This window comes from Bufo bufo, chromosome 8, assembly GCF_905171765.1.
Source record: "Bufo bufo chromosome 8, aBufBuf1.1, whole genome shotgun sequence".
Classification (NCBI taxonomy): domain Eukaryota; kingdom Metazoa; phylum Chordata; class Amphibia; order Anura; family Bufonidae; genus Bufo; species Bufo bufo.
The window spans coordinates 181552919-181578330 of record NC_053396.1 but is presented as its reverse complement, the minus strand read 5'-3'; the positions used below and the strand labels follow the sequence as shown (position 1 = coordinate 181578330).

Genomic DNA, 25412 nt, shown 5'->3' with positions numbered 1-25412 from the left:
CCCAATGTGCCAGTAATAACAGCCCCCCCCAATGTGCCAGTAATAACAGCCCCCCCCCAATGTGCCAGTAATAACAGCCCCCCCCCCCAAGTGCCAGTAAAAGTATTGTATATATATATAAAAAAAAAAAAACACTTATACTTACCTCCATGTCAGCAATGCGATCCAGGCCTCTTCCGGCCTGTGTACCGCGCTGTACGGCTCAGGCGGCGCGATGACAGCAGAAGTGGCCAAAATCATTAAAAACAAAAAGATAGCATTTAGTAATTATAAAAAAACAAAACGAAGATGACAGGCAAATTTACAAGATTAGGCAGAGAGAGGCCAAACAAGTTATAAGAGCTTCTAAAGCACAGGCAGAAGAGAAATTTGCTCAGTCAGTGAAAAAAGGCGATAAGACATTCTTCAGATACATAAATGAAAAAAGGAAACTAAAACAAGGAATTAAAAAATTAAAAACAAAAGAAGGAAGGTATATGGAAGAAGATAAAGAACTAGCTGACTGCCTCAATGAATACTTCTGTTCAGTTTTTACAAAGGAAAATGAAGGAGAAGGACCTCAGTTAGGAAAGAAGACTAATGAATCTTTTGATGCATGTGTCTTTACAGAGGAAGAGGTTCTAAGTCAGCTGTCTAAAATTAATACAAATAAGTCACAGGGGCCTGATGGGATACACCCAAAGCTATTAAAAGAGCTCAGCGGTGAACTAGCAAAACCATTAACAGATTTATTTAACCAATCACTGGCAACAGGAGTCGTCCCAGAAGATTGGAAATTAACAAATGTTGTGCCCATTCACAAGAAAGGTAGTAGGGAGGAATCGGGCAACTATAGGCCAGTAAGCCTGACATCAATAGTGGGGAAATGAATGGAAACCATACTTAAGGAGAGGATTGTGGAACATCTAAAATCCCATGTATTGAAAGATGAAAAACAGCATGGGTTTACTTCAGGGAGATCATGTCAAACTAATCTTATTGATTTTTTTGATTGGGTGACTAAAATAATAGATGGTGGAGGTGCAGTAGACATCGCTTATCTAGACTTTAGTAAGGCTTTTGATACTGTCCCACATAGAAGGCTTATCAATAAACTGCAGTCTTTGTGCTTGGACTCCCAAATTGTTGAATGGATTAGGCAGTGGCTGAGGGACAGACAACAGAGGGTTGTAGTCAATGGAGTATATTTAGACCATGGTCTTGTTACCAGTAGGGTACCTCAGGGATCTGTTCTGGGACCCATATTGTTTAATATCTTTATCAGCGAAATTGCAGAAGGCCTCGATGGTAAGGTGTGTCTTTTTGCTGATGACACAAAGATTTGTAACAGGGTTGATGTTCCTGGAGGGATACACCAAATGGAAAAGGATTTAGGAAAACTAGAGGAATGGTCAAAAATCTGGCAACTAAAATTTAATGTTGATAAGTGCAAGATAATGCACCTGGGGCGTAAAAACCCAAGAGCAGAATATAAAATCAGCGATACAGTCCTAACCTCAGTATCTGAGGAAAGGGATTTAGGGGTCATTATTTTAGAAGACTTAAAGGTAGGCAGACAATGTCATAGAGCAGCAGGAAATGCTAGCAGAATGCTTGGGTGTATAGGGAGAGGCATTACCAGTAGACAGAGGGAGGCGCTCATGCCGCTCTACAGAGCACTAGTGAGACCTCATTTGGAGTATTGTGCTCAGTACTGGAGACCATATCTCCAGAAGGATATTGATACTTTGGAAAGAGTTCAGAGAAGAGCTACTAAACTAGTACATGGATTGCAGGATAAAACTTACCAGGAAAGATTAAAAGACCTTAACATGTAAAGCTTGGAAGAAAGACGAGACAGAGGGGATATGATATAAACTTTTAAATGCATAAAGGGAATCAACAAGGTAAAAGAGGAGAGAATATTTGCCCTGTTGCTTCCCCCCCTCCCCTGGATCTGCCAGTGGCATTGATATGCATAAATGTCAAGATTTATGGTCAGTCTTCTCTCCAATGGGCAGGTACGGCAGCTGCAGGAAAATGCTGCACAGCTTCGAACAGTTTACGCCGGTGAAAATGCCGCAGCCATAGTCACCAGCGAGCAGGAAGTGATGCGATCCTGGAAGGAGCTCCTAACCTCATGTGAAGACTGCAGGCTGCAGATTACTACCACCAGTGATCGCATGAAGTTCTTAGGTCTCGTGAGGGACCTAATCTCTTGGATGGATAGTGTTATTTGCCAAATTGGCACAGAAGAGAAGCCCAGGTATGTAGACAATTGGTGGCAAACTGTAGAAATGCCACAAGAAAAGTGACGTTGGTTTAGTAGCAGTACATATTGGAGGCACTTTAACGTCAGTGGTTGTGTTGGCCAACTAGAAGTGATGGAGAACTGAGTTGTTCTGCCTCACTGGGTTACTAGACCCTTCTGAACGAGTCAGTTTTTCGAAGTACCAAGGAGCAGGTCTGATAGCCTGACCACCAGGTTCTGTGTCATATCTAGATGGCCAATATCTTCTCAAGAGAACCCCTAAAAGGAGAGAGACTTTTTGTGGCTCTCAGCTGCTGAGGATATTGTGGGATAGGAAGAAGCCTACCCTTAGCTCAATTTTCAGTTTCTGGGTGGAAATCTTTTTAGAGATCCAATAAGCTGTACACTTACGTACCAGCATATAACTGCCGTCTTCATATGTTCCCAGAGACGTGTCTTCCGTGGAAATGCTAATAAGCTACCATCAAGGATTAAAGAGTGAAATTGAGACCCGAAACAAGAGGATCGCAGATTGTGTGGAACTGGGAAAGTCCTTAGTCCTGAACAAGAGGCCGGCAACAGAAGAAGTAGGTGAATTGTAATAACTAACTTGTCTTGTCAAAAGCTTTGTGCCAAGATAGGCGCCACAGAATAGGGGATCTGATATCTCCGGCATTCTTATAAAAAATAAATGGATCATCCTCATGATCATGGTCCCAGTGATTGGACATCAGAGTTCGGATACTTATTCTTGTTCATAGGATAGAAGCTTATCGTGATACAAACTCTTTACGTGCCGCTCTGTTCAGACACCGTGTGCATGAGGACTTAGAGTCCTTACAAGTGCAGAGCTATATGCACTCCATGCTCTGCTGAATTATGGACCTATTCTCCTCCATAAGTAGGTGATCATAAAGTTCTATGGGCAGTATATAACAAAGGTTGTGCAGAGCCATAATACATTGCTATGCATGAACTCAAAACCCATCAATTTAGTATTGCTTAATCAACATTGGAGAAGAAAGTGAAGCACTCCGATGAGCGTCAGAATAAAACTAGTTGGATATCTCTGTTGTCTCTTAGGGCTCTTTCACACGAGTGGATGCTGTGCGGGTAAAAACACGGAGCATTAACATGATTGATAAAGCTCTTTGCCTCTCTGTAATCTTTTTACTACAAAATCACAGTAAGATAAAAAGTTGGCACTGCGATTTTGTAGCAAAAATGTCACAGAGGCACGAATCATTATCAATCATGTTAATGCTCCGTGTCTCTGCTGTCCGGAGCGGGGCTTGGCCCTCATTCACGCAGCTGATTACCCGCACGGGATCCGCTCGTGTGAAACAGTCCTTAAGCTGCGTCACGGCGCGAAGAACGCAATGTTGCATTGTGATAACGCATCTAATGATTGTCAATGGTGTCGCGCTGTGACAAGCAACATGTCAGGACTTCAGCATCACAGTCATAGATCACAATGCAGGTCACGTGCGACTGTCTTGCCAGCGAATTCAATAGCCAGAGTTCGGGGAAGAAATACGTAAAATATAACTTTTGATCATTTATTATTAAAAGTGTGAAGGGTGTATCTACAAGATCCTGTGTTTCATTGCAGTCTGGAGTAAAATTATGCAGGTTCTGGTATGGGGGTACCAGTGGCCCAATAGTTGTAGTGCAGTGGTTCCTAAACGGCCCTCATTGTAGTATCGACCCTCTTAGCATGCCTGCACACTGTGCCAATATGTGTGCAGAAAATTTGCAAGCAATACGCACGAAAACTGCACAAAAAAGTACAAAACTCTGCACTATTTATTATGGAGTTTTATGTGGTTTTACTGCAGATCTCACCCTTCTATTAAAAAGGGTGAAATTCGTGCCCCAAAAAATGCAACAATTAACATGCTGTGGCTTTCAAAATCCGCACAGCGGATCAATGTCTGCATCTAAGAAACCATACATTTTGCTGGTACTGTATTACACTGCAGTTTTTCTGTGTAGAAAAACTGCACCTAATTTGCGTCACGTGCAGGCAGCCTTATCGTTCACCCCTAACAGATGTTATATAACCAGGCGACCAACCTGAAGGAACCTTTCCGTTAATGATCCTCTTAATATTCCTATTCATGACTTCTCGGGCTCTAATGTGTTTTATTGGAGATCAGCCAGCTCATTAGGGAAACTGAGCGGCACGGTAATGGGTCAACAGTAGAAACGTTTTAGGATAGGGCCAAAAATGGCATAAAATCTGCTGAAAAATTGCATTGTTTTCTGAAAATTGTGTCAAAACTGCAATACAGTCGCTATGTGGAGACTGTACGTTCAGATGACACTTTCTAGTGCTCCCCTATTGCATTGTACCTCGGTTAGAAGATACTGACATGGTCATTCAGTTGACCCAGTTTGCATGCAGTTGCATAGGCCAATGTGAATGGAGGACATTTCCATAATACTCTACATTATATTCCATTTTTCCTGCAGATCAAGCAGAGTCTGGACAGATTGATGGCCAAGAAGAGAGAGATGCTGGACAAATGGCAGAAACATTGGGAGTGGCTGCAGCAAAGTAAGTGTGTAATTTCGTGATGCTTAATCTGGTATTGTGAATCCACGTAGTCAGGGGCCCAGCATCTAATGGACGATCTACGCGTTTCTTTAGTTTTCATATTTATGTAACTCAACTTCACAAAATGTCCTACTTAATCTCTCTTCCTGATAAAAAAAACGAGGCGGGCAGCCCCCTGCCATCTAAAGACCAGCTAATTAGGGTTGCCATGGAAACCTTTACAGCTCCCACTCTATTTCCACGTCATCTCTCCCCCGACGAATGCGGGGGAGACTTAAGAGCTAAATGTATGGGGCTCTATCTGTAGAGAGCATTTAACTGCATCAGCATCCCCAAAAATCATGATAGAGAAGGTGTAATAAATACAGCATTAGAGATGGAGGCCCCTGTCATCGAAGGGTTAATGATGCAGCCGATTATGGAGTCCACGTAAAGAGTACAACTGCGTTAACTGGACACTTTTTCCGCGCAAGGGTTAACCGCAGAGCGATGGATGCCATGACGTGTTTTTTTTTTTTCCTTCTAAGAATTGACTATAAGAAAGTTAATAATAAGACTTATCTACGCCTGCTGTATTATTATTATTATTATTATTAAAGCGCCATTCATTCCATAGCGCTGTACATATGATAAGCGGTGCACATACATAATACAGACAATTGCACTAAGCATGAACAAGACGAGTTACAAACTGGTGCAGGAGGAGAGAGGGCCTTGCCCGTGAGGCTTACAATCTACATGGTATATGAAAGGGATTGGAGCTCAGTTCTATGGAAGGGTTAACGATCCCTTATGCAATGGATTTACAAACTGCCCGTCTGTGAAAGGGTTGATTTTTGGAGCGTTAGGTGTATGTAAGGGTTAATGTGCTACAGCTCAGCACCGCATAGGGTCCGTTCACACTGGGAGCTTACCAGAATGTGCAGATGTTATATTGCAGTGAATGCGGTCTTCATAGTGGGGGGGGGGGGGGGGGAGAAACACACATATTATAAAACCCTCCACGCAGATTTACGTCATTACCCCAAAAATAGCAATTGTGCACCTTACAGAACAAAGCTGGCTATATGCATTAGGCTAACGTATATCAAAACCCACGACTTCAACCAAAACGAACATTCATCGGGTGAAATCTTACAACGAGCAATCGTTTTAGCCAACCGACGACAGACCATTACCGTTTGCTTAATCATCAACCAACTTCGATCTAATGAGAGACCATGAAATACAACCAACAAAAAAAACAACAACTATGTTTTAAGGCCCATTCACATGACGGTATTTTTCTTTCTGCGGATCAGATGCAGACCCATTCATTTCTATGGGACCGCATAGCACTGTGCTATCCGCTCCCGTATGCCGGTTCCGTACATCTGCATAAAAGATAGAACAGGTCCTATACTTGTCCACAAAATGCGGTCTGTGGTCGCATTGAAGTCTATGGTTCCGCAAAAATGCAGATTGCACACAGAATGTGTTCAGTGTGCAATCCGTATTTTGCGGATCCGTTAATGCCCTGTCGTGTCATCTTTGAATCTTTATTAGGGCTCATTCACACGATCATGGTTTTGGTCCACATCCGAGCCGCATTTTTTGCTGCTCGGATGCGAACCCATTCACTTCAATGGGGCAGCAAAAGATGCGTTCAGTGTGCTGTCCGCATCCGTTGCTCCGTTCCGTGGCCCCCGCAAAAATTATGAGTCCTGTCCTATTCTTGTCCATTTTGCAGACAAGAATAGGCATTTCTATAATGGGGGAAAAAAAATGGGATGTATCATTTTAAGCGCTTGTTCACACGAGCGTGCCGTGTTTTGCAGTCTGCAAATTGCTGGTCCGCAAAACACTGATGCCGCCCGTGTGCCTTCCGCAAATTGTGGAAGGCACACGGGCGGCATCAATGTCTTGCGGATCAGCAATTTGCGGACTGCAAAACACAGCACGGTCGTGTGAACAAGCGCTTAAAATGATACATCCCATTTTTTTTTCGGATCAGCAAAGTACGGAAACAAACATTCTGTTTTTTTTGCTGAAATTCGAAAGATTTTGCTGAACAACTGATCCTGATATTTGTGGACGGAAAATAACATACAGCCGTCTGAATGAGCCTCTACACTAAATTTTTTCCTCAACGGAAGTCAGTGGGGTAGATTTACTAATATTGTCTAAAAGTAAGCCTGGATGATAAATCTGTCACTTCTTTAGACGGTCTAGTTGGCCATACACATCAGGTGGAATTTGGTTGATGGTTGAACAATAATCTGGTGAACGTTCCTGTCGTAGACACGGCCAGACACAGTTTAGTCCATATTGGCCGTTACAGTTCTTCAAACTGCCCATACACGTTCAATAAAGCTGGGTGATGGACGACAGATCTTTCCGAGAATGTTCTTTCAAAGAAAGATCTTTCGTCCACAAACTATCTTTCTTTGAGCAAAAGATCTTTCATCTGACTATCGGCCGAAAATGTTAAACGCATCAGACTTCTTTTCAAACGATAATGATCTATCATAAGTCAGCTAAAACGATAGTTCATTGTTAAATTTCACACGACAAATGTACCTTTTGGTTGAAATCAGCCATTTTAATCAACTTTAGACAAATGTAGTATGGTCACCTTAAAGGGGTTATCCCATGATTAATGTAAATAATGAAAATCAGACATCATATAGGACATGACAATCTCTTTTTAACAAAGCTAGAACCAGCCCTGTACCTCGCATGGATCCAGAGATCTCCCCATTCATTGTTCTGCTAGATTTATATCAAGCTGGCAGCTCAAGGGGAGTGTCTTTTCTGCTGCAGTTCAGGGGGCGTGTCCATGCTCTCCCTATCACAGCTCAGGAGGCGTGTCTCAGCTCTCCTTATCACAGCTCAGGGGGCGTGTCTCAGATCTCCCTATCACAGCTCAGGAGGCGTGTCTCAGCTCTCCCTATCACAGCTCAGAAGGGAGTTGAAGCATAAAACTGAGCATGTGCGGCCATCTCAGTGAGCAGGACAAAGAAATAAGAAAAAAAAATCAAAAAAATCAGGTGCCGCTATACAGATACATTTTATTGAATAACTCAGTGGCTATGCTAAATTTTTAATTACATGCAATTACAACAGTATTCAGATCGGGGTGCTGGTTTGAAAACTGTAGAATATATTTTGTGGGACAACCCCTTTAAGATTATGTCACCTATAAATCAGCTTAATTTTACTCCAAAAATGCACCAATGTTTTGGTGTACTGAGGCATGTTTAAGCCACCCACACTTTCTGTTAACCCATGCTCACTAAAATACTTGATAAAGGCAGTGCAAAGTATGTAGGCCAGTGTTTGGCACAAAGTGTTTCTAGCTGCCAGTCAGATTAGTCTTTGGCCAACTATCATGTAAGGTCTGTGGCCAACTTTATATGGGCAATATTCCCTCTAAATGACACAACCTTCTGAACAGGTTGTAGGATAGAAACTTTTACCAAAGACTGAACCATCATGCATTGCACAATTTGCAATGGTCAATCTGTTTACCAGAATGGGCAGCATTAAGTGTACCTTTTAAGCCCCTTTCACACGGGCGAGTATTCCGCGCGGGTGCAATGCGTGATGTGAACGGATTGCACCCGCACTGAATCCTGACCCATTCATTTCTATGGGGCTGTGCACACGAGCTGTGATTTTCACGCATCACTTGTGCGTTGCGTGAAAATTGCAGCATGCTCTATATTGTGCGTTTTCCACGCAACGCAGGCCCCATAGAAGTGAATGGGGCTGCGCGAAAATCGCAAGCATCCGCAAGCAAGTGCGGATGCGGTGCGATTTTCACGCACGGTTGCTAGGAGACGATCGGGATGGAGATCCGATCATTATTATTTTCCCTTATAACATGGTTATAAGGGAAAATAATAGAATTTTGAATACAGAATGCATAGTACAATAGCGCTGGAGGGGTTAAAACAAAAAAATACACTGCTCAAAAAAATAAAGGGAACACAAAAATAACACATCCTAGATCTGAATTAATTAAATATTCTTCTGAAATACTTTGTTCTTTACATAGTTGAATGTGCTGACAACAAAATCACACAAAAATTAAAAAATGGAAATCAAATTTTTCAACCCATGGAGGTCTGGATTTGGAGTCACCCTCAAAACTAAAGTGGAAAAACACACTACAGGCTGATCCAACTTTGATGTAATGTCCTTAAAACAAGTCAAAATGAGGCTCAGTAGTGTGTGTGGCCTCCACGTGCCTGTATGACCTCCCTACAATGCCTGTGCATGCTCCTGATGAGGTGGCGGACGGTCTCCTGAGGGATCTCCTCCCAGACCTGGACTAAAGCATCTGACAACTCCTGGACAGTCTGTGGTGCAACGTGACGTTGGTGGATAGAGCGAGACATGATGTCCCAGATGTGCTCAATTGGATTCAGGTCTGGGGAATGGGCGGGCCAGTCCATAGCATCAATGCCTTCGTCTTGCAGGAACTGCTGACACACTTCAGCCACATGAGGTCTAGCATTGTCTTGCATTAGGAGGAACCCAGGGCCAACCGCACCAGCATATGGTCTCACAAGGGGTCTGAGGATCTCATCTCGGTACCTAATGGCAGTCAGGCTACCTCTGGCGAGCACATGGAGGGCTGTGTGGCCCTCCAAAGAAATGCCACCCCACACAATTACTGACCCAATGCCAAACCGGTCATGCTGGAGGATGTTGCAGGCAGCAGAACGTTCTCCACGGCGTCTCAAGACTCTGTCACGTCTGTCACATGTGCTCAGTGTGAACCTGCTTTCATCTGTGAAGAGCACAGGGCGCCAGTGGCGAATTTGCCAATATTGGTGTTCTCTGGAAAATGCCAAACGTCCTGCACGGTGTTGGGCTGTAAGCACAACCCCCACCTGTGGACGTTGGGCCCTCATATCACCCTCATGGAGTCTGTTTCTGATCGTTTGAGCAGACACGTGCACATCTGTGGCCTGCTGTAGGTCAGTTTGCAGGGCTCTGGCAGTGCTCCTCCTGTTCCTCCTTGCACAAAGGCGGAGGTAGCGGTCCTGCTGCTGGGTTGTTGCCCTCCTACGGCCTCCTCCACGTCTCCTGATGTACTGGCCTGTCTCCTGGTAGCGCCTCCATGCTCTGGACACTACGCTGACAGACACAGCAAACCTTCTTGCCACAGCTCGCATTGATGTGCCTTCCTGGATAAGCTGCACTACCTGAGCCACTTGTGTGGGTCGTAGACTCCGTCTCATCCTACCACTAGAGTGAAAGCACCGCCAGCATTCAAAAGTGACCAAAACATCAGCCAGGAAGCATAGGAACTGAGAAGTGATCTGTGGTCACCACCTGCAGAACCACTCCTTTATTGGGGGTGTCTTGCTAATTGCCTATAATTTCCACCTGTTGTCTATCCCATTTGCACAACAGCATGTGAAATTGATTGTCACTCAGTGTTGCTTCCTAAGTGGACAGTTTGATTTCACAGAAGTGTGATTGACTTGGAGTTACATTGTGTTGTTTAAGTGTTCCCTTTATTTTTTTGAGCAGTGTATATAAATTAACTCACCTTAATCCACTTGATCGCGCAGCCCGGCTTCTCTTCTGTCTTCTTCTTTGCTGTGTGCAGGAAAAGGACCTGTGGGGACGTCACTCCGGTCATCACATGATCCATCACCATGGTAAAAGATCATGTGACGGACCATGTGATGACTGGAGTGATGTCACCACAGGTCCATTTCCTGCACACAGCAAAGAAGACAGAAGAGAAGCCGGGCTGCGCTATCAAGTGGATTAAGGGGAGTTAAATTATTATTTTTTTTACCCCTCCAGCCCTATTGTACTATTTATTCTGTATTCAGAATGCTATTATTTTCCCTTATAACCATGTTATAAGGGAAAATAATACAATCTACAGAACACCGATCCCAAGCCCGAACTTCTGTGAAGAAGTTCGGGTTTGGGTACCAAACATGCGCGATTTTTCTCACGTGACTGCAAAACGCATTACAATGTTTTGCACTCGCGCGGAAAAATCGCGCATGTTCCCGCAACGCACCCGCACCTTTTCCTGCAACGCCCGTGTGAAAGAGGCCTTAGAGGTTTGGGATGACATGGAGTGGTCTACTCCACGTCTTCCCACGTGTCACCTCTTTCTGCATTACGTTATATAACTAGCAGATGAAATGCATTGGGCGAACTATGGCAATGTGAGGACATCTAAGTAAGATTAGGTAACAAACCCTACTGGCAGGAGGTCCATGCTGCTGTGGAGATCCAGTAGAGTGACTTACTGTAGAATAGAAGGGCAGGTGGCACCTCTTGCCATTGCAGCTCAACTATCTGCAGGAAGCCACCACTGAAGGCTAGAAGTCATTAACTTGTGGCTGTGTACTTATAACTTTTCTTTCCATAATACAGTGCTTGAAGTCCACCAGTTTGCCCAGGAAGCTGGTGTGGCCGATGCCTGGCTAACAGCACAGGAACCCATAGTGAAGAGTCCAGAGCTAGGTAACAGCGTGGATGAGGTGGAGCAGCTAATTCGAAGACATGAGGCCTTCCGTAAAACAGCAGCAGCTTGGGAAGAGAGATTCAGCTCCCTGAGGCGGCTTACTACAGTAAGGAGTACATGAAGTAGGAATGGAAGGGGGAGGGGTAGCATGTGTAATGAAGTCTTGGAAACCATTTTGCTTCCTTTCTGTTTTGCAAGTTGGAGAAGATGAAAGCAGAGCAAAGCAAGCAACCAGCAACCCCGCTCCTTGGTCGTAAAGTATTTCCTGACACAACTGACTTTTCAATGCGTCCATCACCCCTTGCACAGCAGACTATCCATGACAGGTCCGATCAAAAGGACAGCCTGTCGATCCCGAATGGGATTCAGATGGACAGCCATAGAACCAGAGCAGAGACCAGAGTGGGTTATGTACGGCAGGAGATGAAACCAGAAAGGCTGCAGCCAAAGATAGATCACGTGGAGGCCAAGGTAACAGAGAAACCACCACCTGCTCAGGAAGGATCCAGGCCAGAGAGATCAGAAACAAAAGCTGCACAGGTTATGGCGAGCTTAACCGTGGAGAAAGCAGAGGGTAAACCAAGTCGACATACAGAGCGAAGGAGAGAGCGGCATGATCGCAGGCTGGAACGTCAGGAGTCTAGTGAGCAGGAGGTTCCCAAACCAGAGCAGGTAGAGGAAAAGAGGAGGCGGGATAGACATGAGAAGAGGCTGGAAAGACAGGGCTCTAGTGAGCAAGAGACCCCAAAACATGATCTTCCTGATAGAAGGAGAGAAAGACACGAAAGGAGGCCAGAAAGACAAGAGTCCAGCGAGCAAGAAACGCCAAGGAATGAACCTGACAGACAAGGAGGGTAAGCATTTTGCAGAACATCTTGATCCTATTTAAGAAGGCTGTATTTCTGCATATATTGGTTATTGTGCAGATGATGCTTATTACAAGCCATAGAAAATAGACATCTCCACTGTCTGTACATTAAAGCAGTATTCCCGTGCAGGGGCGTAGCTAAAAGCTCATGGGCCCTGGAGCAAGAGTTCAGCTTGGGGCCCCGTCCCTCAGTGCTTGTTGGCAAGGGGCAGGAGAGCACATATCCTTCCTGCTGCCTGAGGCAAACATTGAAAGGGCATCCCCTCATGCCAAATTCTTAACCTAACCCCTTCCCTCCAGCCAGAGGTGTAAATTGACCAGTATATACTTTCTATAATGCCAGTGTCTTATGTGGCACAAGGGTCTTTGGGCCCCCTCAGGCTCCTGCTGACTGCTACCAATGCACCCCCTATAGCTACGCCCCTGTTCCCGTCTTATTTTATGGCATAACGCTAGGATATGGGTGTCCTTGTAGATCATAGATTAAATTACAGCATACAATGTCAATCAGCTGCTTCTAAGGCCACCAGGATATTGTCATACATTAAATGAGCCATGGACTCGCAGAGCCGGGATGTAATATTACCACTTTACAAATCGTTGGTGCGGCCTCATCTGGAATATGCAGTTCAGTTCTGGGCACCAGTCCATAGAAAGGACGCTCTGCAGCTGGAAAAAGTACAGAGGAGAGCGACTAAACTGATAAGGGCCCTAGAGGGTCTTAGTTATGAGGAAAGATTAAAAGAATTAAATTTATTTAGTCTTGAGAAGAGACGTCTAAGGGGGAACATGATTAATCTATACAAATATATTGATGGGTGCAGAAACAGTGGATAGTGCCGTGTCTTGCTGGACCCCATAGACTACAATGGGATGTGGCGGGAATCCGGTCACTCCCTGACATATATGCCGGGATTCGACTGGACAAAAACCATTGTGTGCAGCAATTTTTCTCCAGATGAAACCCAAATGCATCCCATTATAGTCAGTGGGGTCCTGCAGGCACAGGTGTCCTGTTTTTAGAAGAAGGCAGACACATTATTCCAATCCTGGACAATCCCTGGGCAAGCGGATGGCTGAGACTGTAAATAAAGGTAGGATACATGGAGTGACTTAAAAAATTATATCCAGGAAACCATTACAGAAAGTTCACATAAGGCTTTTCTTAATTTTTTTGGATTAGAAAAAAACATGGCTGCTTTTTTCTTAAAACAGCATCACCCCTGTCTATTGGTTATGTGTGGGTTTTGCAGCTCAGCTCCATTGGAGTCAATTGGGCAGAGCTGAAATACTATGGTCAGGGGTGGTGCTGTTTTTGGAAGAATGCAGTCATGTTTTTCTAATTCTGAACAACCTCTTTAATACTTGACAATACACATGTCCCTTTAAAGGGTTTCTACCATCAGAATTTCTATTATGTAGCTGACTGATCTTAGCGATGTGCTAATGTCAGCACTACATAACAGTGTTCTTTATACTTTTGTCCCTGCGGCTGTTCTCCTAAAAAACACACTTTTACATTATGCTAATGAGACTCTAGGTGCTATGAGGGCGTTGATTCAGCACCTAGAGGCTCGGTCTACTAACCATTTATCCCGCCCAGGTCCTCCGTTTAGCCCGCCCCGCTCCTCTTGATTGATGTCCAAGTTCGCTGGCTCGCTGAAGAAATCCCGCGCTGTCCACTTCTGTATTCGGCGCAGGCGCAGTGAGTGAAGGACACGCTCCTGGTGCCGGCTTCCTCGCTGTGACGTCGTTGGTGCAGGCGCAGTGAAGTATCCGGCACCAGGAGCGCGTCCTTCACTCACTGCGCCTGCGCCGAATACAGAAGTGGACGGCGCGGGATTTCTTCAGCGAGCCAGAGAACTTGGACATCAATCAAGAGGAGCGGGGCGGGCTAAACGGTTTGTAGATGGAGCCTCTGGGTGCTGAATCAACGCCCACATATCACCTAGAGTCTCATTAGCATATTATAAAAGTGTGTTTTTTAGGAGAACGGCCGCAGGGACAAATGTATAAACAACACTTTTGTACTGCTGACATTAGCACATCGCTAATGTCAGTCAGCTACATAATAGAAATTCTGATGGTAGAAAGCCTTTAAGACATGAGAGGATTATATATTTGGAAGCTGCAAGAATGAATGGTCTGATCAACTCTTCTTCTAGAAAGGCGACACTTGCGGACATTGTGGAGCAGCTGCAGGAAAAAGAAGCAGCACAGAATAACCCTTCAGTAAGTATTCCCTACCTGCAGCCTCTATGTTTTTCCATTATATAATATGGAATGGTCAGCAAATTTCCATATGTATAGCCAGATATAACATATGTGTATGTCAGTTATGTCTGATGGAGAAGTATTCCTAGAAAGCACAGGCTTTTTTGGGACGGGCACCCACTGAATATTGGTGGAGAACCACTTCTCCAGACTTAGTTTCTGTTCCTCACCTCCAGAGTAGAGATTCTCCTGCACGATTACCCAACGGTGTAGAAAAGCTCCAGGAAAGGACACCAAGACCTGATCGACCAAGAGCAAGAGACAGACCGAAGCCCAGGAGAAGACCTCGACCCAAGGACCCAAACCAACCACCGGGTGAAGCACGGAGATCCCGCTCAGCCCCTGCGCAGAGCAGTGCACCACCTCCTCCTCCTCCCACCCATACAATACAGCAAGAAGGTTACCTCTTCAGGAAACATGAGCTGGATGGTCCAAGTAAAAAAGCCTCAAATAGGTGAGTGTAGACCTTGGTGGCATATACGAGGCTTCTAGTGTATACAGGGAAGTCTGTGTAAATGGCCGGTGACTCCTGTGCTTTACATATTTCTGTTGTGTTCCTGCAGGTCCTGGGTAAACCTGTACTGTGTACTAAACAAAGGGGACTTGGGGGTTTATAAAGATGCAAAGAGTCAGAGTTCAGGGGCTACACATGGGGGAGAACCTCTGCTTAACCTACATGGAGCTACCTGTGAGGTGGCTAATGAGTACAAGAAAAAGAAGTTTGTCTTCAAGCTCAGGTGAGGATTCCTCCAGTGTTCGTAAAAAAATGGATTGTGGAGGAATGATGGTGATCAGATGTAAAAGTACAAATGTCTCCTCTTCTAGGTCAACAGATGGGAGGGAATTCCTCTTTCATGCGAAAGACGAGGTAAGGCCATTGCCGGTGACCATCTTCTCTCCCAGATTGCATTTAGTGAACATGTATTATCTGTAAATGGAATATCAGAGTTGTACCCTCAAACAAGTCAGTCTGCACAGGTTTATATAATACGGTTGATTATGGACTGTAGGTTTCCTTTAAGGCTTGTTCGGCATGTTGCATGTACCCTGATAGAAGTGTATCATGGAGGTTCTCACTGCCAGGAGGGCCCTGTTAAGCAGCTTGTGGCAAGAGAACCACATTGTCAGTGCAGAAGTCTGCGGCTTCTGTTGTTTGGTCAGTGATTTCCATCAGTGATTGTGAGCCAAAACCAGAAGTGGAGCCTTCACAGAGATATGGTATAAGGGCTTATGCACACGACCTTATGTATTTTGCTGTCTGCAAAAAGTGGATTTGGAAAAAATACGGATGGCGACCATGTGACATCCGTGCTGCATCCATTGTAACAATGCCTATTCTTGTCCACAAAACAGAACCTGTCCTATTTGCGGGGCTACAGAACGGACATACGGATGCGGACAGCATATGTTGTGCTGTCCGCATTTTTTGCGGACCCATTGAAATGAATTGGTCTGCATCCTATCCGCAAAAAAAGTAATGGAAACAAAATACCCTTGTGTGCATGAGCCCTAATGGAGAGATGTTCTCCTGTTCTGTGTTTCCGACCTGCACCCACTGTTGGCTCACAATAAGGGCCCATTCACACGGCTGTATGAAAGGGTCCGCAATTTTGCGGAACGGGTGTAGACCCTCTCATTTTAATGGGGCCACAAAAGATGCAGACAACACACCGTGTGCTGTCCGCATCTGTAGTTTCGTTCCGCGGGCCCGCAAAAAATTATAGAACATGTTCTGTTCTTGTACGTAATTGCAGACAAGAATAGGCGATTTCTATGATAGTGCCAGCCATGTGAGGTACGCAAATTGCGGATCCGCAAAACACTACGGTCGTCTGAATGCGCCCTTACCGATGGAAATCACTGATCAAACACTGAAGTGTGAACTAGACCTAAAGCAGGCAATACCCATTAGATGAAAGTCGGCTGAACCCACTGTGTGTAGGCGGTCTCAAATCTCTCCTGATAGCAGATGTCGGGGGAAAGAAGGGTCTAGTATATTGAATTTCAACATGCCCGATCCTTTTACTTTAATGGGCGATAAGTAAATTGCTACTGGACACCTGCAGCTTTCTCTCTCCTCATTAAAAGCACATGCACGCTCAGCCAAGCGTGCACGTGTATTGGGTGGTTCGGAGGAATATCCGACAGCTATCTAAAGTGTATGGCCACCAAAAGCAGGAGATCCCTACCACCAAATAGGTGAGAAGAGTATTTCAGACAGTCCCTTTAAGAGTTCTCTTTGAACAAAGCAAGTGAGATCATTAGCTAATACTGATACAGTCCATTTATGATCTATCCAGCTAGAGAGCATTTCCACCATGAGACAACTCTGGATCCCTTTTATTCCTGATAGGCTGCACAGGTCATACACATTCAATAGCAGTCAGCCAACTGGTATCGCTCCCGACTTCTCCATACGTATACACATTCGGCTCAGCTAAACCTCTAATTGGAGAAAGCCACTGCCAGACACCTCTGGGGTGACTTATCTCCTGGGAGAACGAAAAGATCAGGTGAAAAATATCCATTTCTTTCCTCCAACATCATCTGTCAGGGAGAGTCAGGAGCTCCCCATACACATTGGAGTATTGTCCGAACCCTCCGTTCTCAGGTTTGGCCGACAATACAGTAATGTCAATGGGGGGGGGGGGGATCTTTAGACTCTGCCAGAATAGTCTAGTACTGTGATGGCTAACCTCCGGCACTCCAGCTGTGGTAAAACAACTACTCCCAAGATGAACACTTGGCTGTTCTCAGAACTCCACAGAAATGAATGGAGCATGCTGGGAATGGTAGTTTCACCACGGCTGGAGTGCTGGAGGCTGCCATCACTGACCTAGTATGCTACACTATTCTGTCCGATAGAGCAGTGTTCCTCAACTCCAGTCCTCAGGGCCCACCTGACGGTCATGATTTGATGTATTGATACTAATATCACCCGCTCAACACTAGTGAAATCCTGAAAACATGACCGGCAGGTGGTCCCTGAGGACTAGAGTTGAGGAACACTGCAGTAGAGAATGGAAACCACACCAACCAGTATTGGGGCCTTTCACTTGTTCCTGATCATTGCCCAGTGAAACAGGGCAGCGAACATCTGACAAACAAAGCTAATACGTCGGGTCATCGGTTCTTTTTTGCAAGCATAAAAATGCCCATTGGTCGGCAGCACATTTCATGTAAACGGGGGATGTTCTGCCAACAGTATGCAAAAGGGTACGAATGATCTTACTAATGGTTGCTTGTCCACCTAGCACCAGTTACCTTGTAATAGGATTGTTTGGCACCTCTAAAAAGGTCCTGAAGTCAATAGGATCTGTCATGGCTTTACCCTTACATTATGTGTCGAATGTCACTTTGAAGATTTTTATGGTTGACTCAAGATGGACCTTTTTTTTCCCCCTGCCTTTCATAGGAGGAGATGAAAAACTGGATTACAGCTATAGCCACCTGTGTCTCTGAACACGCCGATATGGCCAAATGGAGCCAGACCCTTCTTACTACCTCCTCCACGGACGAAGGCAACATCAAAAGAGAGTCTGATCACAGATCCAGTGCTGGGGGCCGTAAGAAGTGAACCATAGGGGGAAGCACGGAGCCTCCTACAGAGCCCTCGTTTTCCACTTCTGTCACCTTCAGGCTGAGCCGGGAGCAGAACACACACCTGCAGCGATAACCCTTCCAGACCTTATTTCTACAGGTGGTCTGAAAATCCTTCTGAAATGTTTTGGAACTGAGTTCTTGATGTCTATGCATTTCCTGAACATAGTTTTCCTACCCAAAAAAACAAAACTGTTGAGTGTTACAATTTTATCCTTAAACTTCCATCCTACAACATTCCCTCTTGGTTCCTCTGGGGCCTTGCAGGTATAACGTATGTAACTCTTTTTAGAGTCTGGTGAACATGCATATATATGGCCCAGACTATTACCGTGTAGCAATCAGCCTACGCCTAATATAACAAACATGGTGGGAATCTAGGTTCTTACTGCCTGTGACCACATGTGGTCAGGTAAAGAGAGAAGAGCCCGTGAACTTATATCAAGTCTGAATTCCTTATTTTTTTTTTTCCTTCTAAGATCAGAATGGTCTGAGATCGTAAAAGAGCACAGACATTACGAGTGCAGGAGAGGACAAAGGTATTCGTTTTGTATCGTTGGGAGAGGACTGCAGAAACCTCTTCACAGTGCAATATTTGCTTGGCTGCTACACAATTGTGAGATTTTAGGGGAGAGACCTGAAGGTCTTTATGGAAGGAGAGTAATGTGTGCGAGTTGTCATTTCCTGCCACAGACCAGCCTTTGGTTACCCATTTGGCCACATGACCCATGCCCGTTACGTCTTATCCTTTGAGGTTTAGTTTATCCGATGCTGGATGGAGATTTTTTTTGTTTTATTTTGCAGTTATTTCTAGTCAAGTACATTCATAAATTCACCCTTCAGCTATCTTCACCTGGTTGTATTTCAGACTGTTAGATCTGTAATATTTTATTAAGTAGTAGGGGTTTTCTGCAAAGGGGTTGTCTGATTTTGGACAATCCCTTTTTGGTAGAATTCCCCAAGGATAGCATGATTTTAGGGTGTCCCATTGCTGAAAGGTAAAGCAATTGGGGGGAGGGGGGGGGTCCAGCATCAAGTGTTCACTTTCCCTGAAGCCCCCGCATATGAGCCATGATGCATTACACAGTCTTCATTGAGATCAGTGTGATATAAAGACAGGCCAGGTCCTCCAGAAGGAGAGACGCTCTTTGTAGTTGCCATGCACTCTGGCTATGAGATCAGGATACTGAATGGGGGCCCCCCCCCCCATATATTAATTCAGAGTTCCCTTTGATGTTTTATCCAAATTAGGTAACCCCCTGGCTGACCTGTTACATGTGCACTTGGCAGCTGAAGGCATCTGTGTTGGTCCCATGTTCATATGTGCTCGCATTGCTGTGAAAAATGATGTTTTTAAATATATGCAAATGAGCCTCTAGGAGCAACAGGGGCGTTCCCGTTACACTTAGACTCGCAGCGGTTCTCAACCTAGGGGTTGATCGTCCCTTTCCGGGGGGGTCGCCTGAGGCTTCCTATTGTGGGTCGCCCGCACAACGGCAGCGGCCCCTTATCCTCGCGCACAGGAAGTGATGTCCTATCACTGCCTGTGCTTGAAGGAGCCTGACGTCTGGACGGGTAAGTCAGGCCGCCTGTCTGCTGAGGTCCGAGTTTTTTCGTTAATGACACCGCCGCTGAGCACCACTGCCACCAATGATTTAATTGAGCCTGGCTAATTTTATTTTAATTATTTGGCTGAGCAAGGCTTAATTTATTTGGGGGGACATGAAGCACCGCTGATTTATTTGGGGGACCCTGAGCACTTCTGATTTATTTATTTGGGGGACCCTGAGCACCATTGATTTATTTATTTGGGGGTACCCTGAGCACCATTGATTTATTTATTTGGGGGGGGGGGGAAACCTGATGCACCACTGATTTATTTATTTGGAGGTACCCTGAGCACTTCTGATTTATTTATTTGGGGGGACTTGAAGCACCACTGATTTATTTATTTGAGGGGTACCCTGAGCACCACTGATTTATTTTTATTTTTTTTGGGGGGGGGGGGGTACTGTGAGCACCACGGAGTTATTTATTTGAGGGGTACTGTGCGCACCACTGATTTATTTTTTAGGGGGTATTTGTTGTTTATTATTTATTTTAAAGTTATTTATTTGGTTTATAAATATTTTGCATTTATGCTAAAGTTCTGTGGTTATGAATGAATACTTGTGTATTTGAATTAACATTTGGTGTATTGGTGTCTGTGCGTGTTTTTGGTGGGTCATCATAACAGTAGCAAAATTAGCAAGGAAAAAAATGTAATGGTTGGGGGTCACCACAACATGAGGAACTGTATTAAGGGGTCACGGCTTTAGAAAGGTTGAGAACCACTGGACTTAGAGGCTCAGCTCTCTCAGCAACTCTCCACTTTGAATAAGGCCAGACAGGCGTGGTGACGTTTTTACTGCCTGGCCCTAGTGCATAGGGCACGGCAGTTACAGAGAGAGAGCAGAGCCTCTAGGTGTAACGACAACGCCCCATTGCTCCTAGAGGCTCATTTGCATATAATAAAACATCATTTTTCTCAGCAATGCGGGCACATATGAACATGGGACCAACACAGATGTCTTCAGCTGCCAAGAGCACATGTAACAGGTCAGCCAGTGTCATAGGTACAAAACTGCTGATAGATGCCCCTTTAAGGATGTGTCTGATGGAATTAATTGCCATCTTCAGTAAAAACACTATACTGATCCTTAGAACACAGTCTTAGGATACAGTCGCACTATGCATGTAGCGTACGTCTGGGATATATGTTGGGACGATTTCCCTGCATATACAGTTAACAGATACCACTATGTAGGCTATCGGCATCAGTCGACCCTTGGCTCCTGTGTTAAAGTATACCGTGAGGCATATGTTATTGGTGTGATGCCTTTGGATAGAACAGCACCACACACTATACTATCCAGCAAGGAAAACCCGACAGAACCACATAGGACACTTATCAGATGCACGAAGGCCTATGGCTATGTAGGCATGTACATAAGGCTACTTTCACACTCGCGTTTGGTGCGGATCCGTCATGGTTCTTCCGTTCAGATAATACAACCGCATGCATCCGTTCAGAACGGATCCATTTGTATTATCTGTAACATAGCCAAAACAGATGCGTCTTGAACACCATTGAAAGTCAATGGGGGACGGATCAGTTTTCTATTGTGCCAGATTGTGTCAGTGAAAACGGATCCGTCCCCATTGACTTACATTGTGTGTCAGGACGGATCAGTTTGCCTCCGCATCGTCAGACGGACACCAGCGTTTTGGTGTCCGCCTCCAGAGTGGAATGTAGCCAAACTGATGCATTCTGAGCGGATCCTTTTCCATTCAGAACGCATTAGGGCAAAACTGATCTGTTTTGGACCGCTGCTGAGAGCCCTGAAACGGATCTCACAAACGGAAACAAAAACGTGAGTGTGAAAGTAGCCTTAAACGTACATCTATTTGCGAGGCCCTAGAGAGAGGCAGTAGCTCATGGCGAATTCATAGGCTTTAGTCTTTGTCACACAATGACTGCTAGACTTTGCATTTGTTGGCACAAGATACAGAAAGGGCACATGTGGGTTTGGCGGTGCCAAGTTACCAAGGGAAATCTATAACCGGTTCTGATAATTAATTTTATTAGATCAGTCCAGATAATCGGGTCAAAAAAAATAAAAAAAGGAGATAGCCATTGCAAGTAAGAAAGCGTAAGAAATCCATGTGGAAAATGTTTCAGTAAGTTCCATATGTGGTTTCCTCATATCCCAATACAACAGCCATAATATTGGAAGCTCTTGACATTAGGTCTACATACACCCGTTATCTCAGCATAGCACCAGCTATAGTGATGGTCTCTAAAACCGGCATTCATGAAACACTCATGATGTTCATGATCAGGTCACCAGTGATATCACAGAATCCTTTCACTTGCTGGAGCCATATTAATGGAATACAGTGGCAACCTCATAGACTGGATGACCCATAACCATGGTGGACCATGGTGTCAACCTGCAGAGTTTCAGGTCAGCCACGGCACAAGCTGTGCATTACAGTAAGTGTTAACTATGTAGCCTTAATATCACCAACCTATTGCTAGCTTGGACGTTCTACCAAGGTCGGGGTTTTGTACTGCATTGCCTTCCAGATTATTTATAGAAAAACTCATTTGGGGACAATGGGTGTCTCCTTCTGGGGTTTCTTCTACTTGCACGTTTTCAAATTAGAAGTATTCTCCATTCTCCCCCATCATCTCCAGACTGGGGTCCACCAGGGGGAGCATCAGCAGTAACATGCTATCAGCATTTTTGCATAGAAGGTCTACAAAAGGGCACGGAAATCCACCGTGTTGACCTCTGATGATGGGACCTGGCAGTAGGTAGTCACCTGAACTCATTTAGATACCATTTTGCAAGCTCAGAGAGAAAAAAATTATTCAGTAGAAAACTCCAATGACTATCTACCATGGGAATCTCCATTTTTACCAGAGCTTCCTTTCAATAACCATTTTCTCTCCATAGCAGGTGGTTGTGTAGGTTTCACAGTATGTATCCGCTTCCATACGCCTACAGAATATTTGCATGGCACTGTTTCTGCTGTAAGCTCACCCAAACCTTTGATAGGATATTTATTTTTTGGGAAGCCTGCATTGCTGAGCAACTGCAACCCCCACTAGTCCGTTCCTTACTTAAGGGCACCTTTCTGATGAAGCTTTTAGCGAGCATGTCCATTTTAAAAAGCAAACTCCTGCAACTACACAAACCATAGTGGACATTACGAGCAGCCATATTGGCCCAGGAGCAAAGCATGATGGTCTTTGTTGATGATATTTTTTTTTGTTTCTACATTTCTTGAGAGGCAAAGATTCAGAGCTTTAGTCTTAATATCTTGTGGCTTCTGCTGCTAGGCATAAGGTCTGTCGCCAAGAGCTATACACATACACATCTCAGCCATTAGGACCATGGATTGTGCAGGGATTCTCAGAGACTGCATGCCATAGGTTATAATGCATGAGTAGGTAATGTCCTCTCCCACTGGATTCTCTTCCTGCTGGTGTAAATGGTTTTCTAGGATGGATTTAAAAAGCTTAAAAAAAAAAAAAGTGTCATTTTATTTTAAAGAATATTCAGCTATTACAAAAAAACAAAAACACATTGATATGTAAACTTGTATTTTCCCATGAGGTTCAGTACAACAGGTTAAATAAAAGTAAGTTTCCAGAGTTTTCCATGCATTGTCTGGATTTGTAGTCTTAAGAGGAATAAAAGGAGGGAAGGCATTGAACGTGTCTCTGGGGTTTCTTCTATTACCGGTTGCAACACATACAACATGAAGGTTGTAGACAGCGGAGACGTATGAAGAGATCATGTATTCCATAGCTGCCATTTTAAAGGCCTGGCTCAGTTTGCCACTAGAGTGTAGTCTCTTCTTTCTTCTCCAGTAGATGATCATTTTCTACGTGATGAGTTTCCGTGTTACATCCACCTTTTCTTGAAGTCCGCAGAGAGCTCCGTGCGCGACGAATAGATCGAAGTCCAGACCATACCGCTCTGACTTCCTTCAGAAGATCTTGCTTGATGCTTTCGCTGACGAAGATGTTGATGAAAGGGTCCAGGGCACTGCTGAGACTGGTCAAGGAGAAGGTGACTCGATAAGCTGGACGCACCTTCAGTTCTATGTCGCAGGTGCAGATGTTCCGGTCACTAACATAGGAGCGGATGAAGAGCACAATGTGATACGGGAGGTAGCAGATGACAAAGATGGCCATCATGGTCATTAAGAGCCCAATGATCTTTTGTTTCTGCTCTTTTTCCAAGCTGTAGCTGCGGTGAACCACACGGACTACAGAGCAATAGGAGACCACTAGAAGAATCAAGGGGATGAGGAAGACAACAAAGATACGGAAATAGTTGAGTCGAGCAATCCACTGCTCCATTGGGTACTTTTCATAGCAAAGCTTGACATTCTGACTGGAGTTAAAGAGTTCATCATGGCTAAGGAACACAGAATGAGTTCCTAAAATAATCAGCCAAACCACTAAACATATTATCATGGCGCCTCTCATAGTCCTTAATGCCCTGGCTCGAAATGGGAATACAGTGGCTACAAACCGATCAACAGCGATACAGCTGAGGAAGGCTATGGTGGTGTACAGGTTGGCATTGAAGAAGAACCCAACAATCTTGCAAGTGAGAGCCCCAAAGAGCCAGTCATCTTTGGCTGTATAGGCAATCCATACTGGGAGGGTAAAGATATACATGAGGTCTGAGACACAGAGATTGGCGAGATATACTCCAAGTACATTGCCCTTCTTCACATTTTGATAGATAACTCCTATGGCAGCCAAGTTGCCCACCAGTCCAAAGATGAAAACCAATCCGTAGATAATGGGGAAGAGTGTGGTCTCATATGCAGCAGAGTAGTTGCAGCTTATTCCACATGCCATTGTACGAGGTTTCTGGACCGTCAGACACCACCTGATGGGAAATAAACACAGGTCACATAAATACAACTGCTTAATGAACCATGCAAAAGTATAGTAACAAGAATAGAGAGAACAGATGTCAGCTGCATGTAGTGCTTCCCACACCAGTGCTGGGTTTAGGGTTAGGCACAGTAGGCAGCCACCTAAGGCACCATTTAGAGGTAGAGTGCAATCATCAGAAGCTTCGTTTCAGTGGCTCTAGGTGTTGGGGTTGAAGTAATACATTGATAAGGAAACAGCACTTGCCACAGTAGAATAGATGGGGGTTGCCAGCTGGGCCTGCACTGCACGGAGGTAGAAGGAAAAGGATTCACCAGTTACAGGGAATCTTAAAAGGGGATCTCCAAGAATGAGTTGAAATGGCCGCCAACATCCTGTCCTAGAATGTGAGCAGGACTGGTTGCCACCACTTGCAGAGATGTCTAGGGGGTAGGGCCTTACTACCCTGCTCTACAATACATGGTAATGATGTGATCCTGCCTACAATATGCCACCATGGCTGAGCAGCCTGACAGGAACGCTCACCACTGTGTGGTATATGCAAGTGCCAGAGCATAGTGCGCAGTGAGGCACCAGTCCATTCACTCCCCCTAGGCAGCTCTGCAAGTAGAGGCAACGCACGGCCAGATTATAGGGAGGGAACCAAGGGCTTGCACCCTGGGACCTCCACCACTGCAGAGAACGTAGGGGCCTCCACCAAATCTGCAGGTTAGAACTAATGCCCCTGCCAAAACTGCAGATGCCAGTGGACGCTGAACTAATACCGAAAGAGGAGCGAGCAGCTGCTGTTCCTGCCCTCCTAGTGCTGTATGGGGATCTAATAAGGAGAGGCACAGTGTGGGCTCTGAAAACTGTAATTACCTCTCCTGTTCAAAGGAAAAATAGTTAAAGTGACCAGTAGATGGCAGCATTATACCACCATGCTGC

At 44.9% G+C, this 25412-nt stretch overlaps 2 protein-coding genes across 4 annotated transcripts in view; one reads left to right on the top strand and one right to left on the bottom strand.

The window, feature by feature from the left end:
• SPTBN4 (spectrin beta, non-erythrocytic 4) overlaps nt 1-19211 on the top strand; it is a 92889-nt gene extending 73678 nt beyond the window's left edge. The window contains exons 28-37 of the mRNA XM_040406165.1: nt 2001-2245; nt 2679-2817; nt 4706-4790; nt 11187-11383; nt 11476-12131; nt 14311-14377; nt 14596-14873; nt 14983-15156; nt 15245-15287; nt 17835-19211. Coding sequence (XP_040262099.1) covers nt 2001-2245; nt 2679-2817; nt 4706-4790; nt 11187-11383; nt 11476-12131; nt 14311-14377; nt 14596-14873; nt 14983-15156; nt 15245-15287; nt 17835-17996 — 2046 coding nt within the window. The 3' untranslated portion in view covers nt 17997-19211. The remainder of the gene's footprint in view (nt 1-2000; nt 2246-2678; nt 2818-4705; nt 4791-11186; nt 11384-11475; nt 12132-14310; nt 14378-14595; nt 14874-14982; nt 15157-15244; nt 15288-17834) is intronic.
• Nucleotides 19212-21435: 2224 nt separating this feature from the next.
• LOC120977964 (G-protein coupled receptor 4-like) overlaps nt 21436-25412 on the bottom strand; it is a 68731-nt gene continuing 64754 nt past the window's right edge. For all 3 annotated transcript variants that reach the window (XM_040406163.1, XM_040406164.1, XM_040406162.1), the window contains exon 2: nt 21436-24477. In XM_040406163.1, coding sequence (XP_040262097.1) covers nt 23412-24446 — 1035 coding nt within the window. In that variant the 5' untranslated portion in view covers nt 24447-24477 and the 3' untranslated portion in view covers nt 21436-23411. The remainder of the gene's footprint in view (nt 24478-25412) is intronic.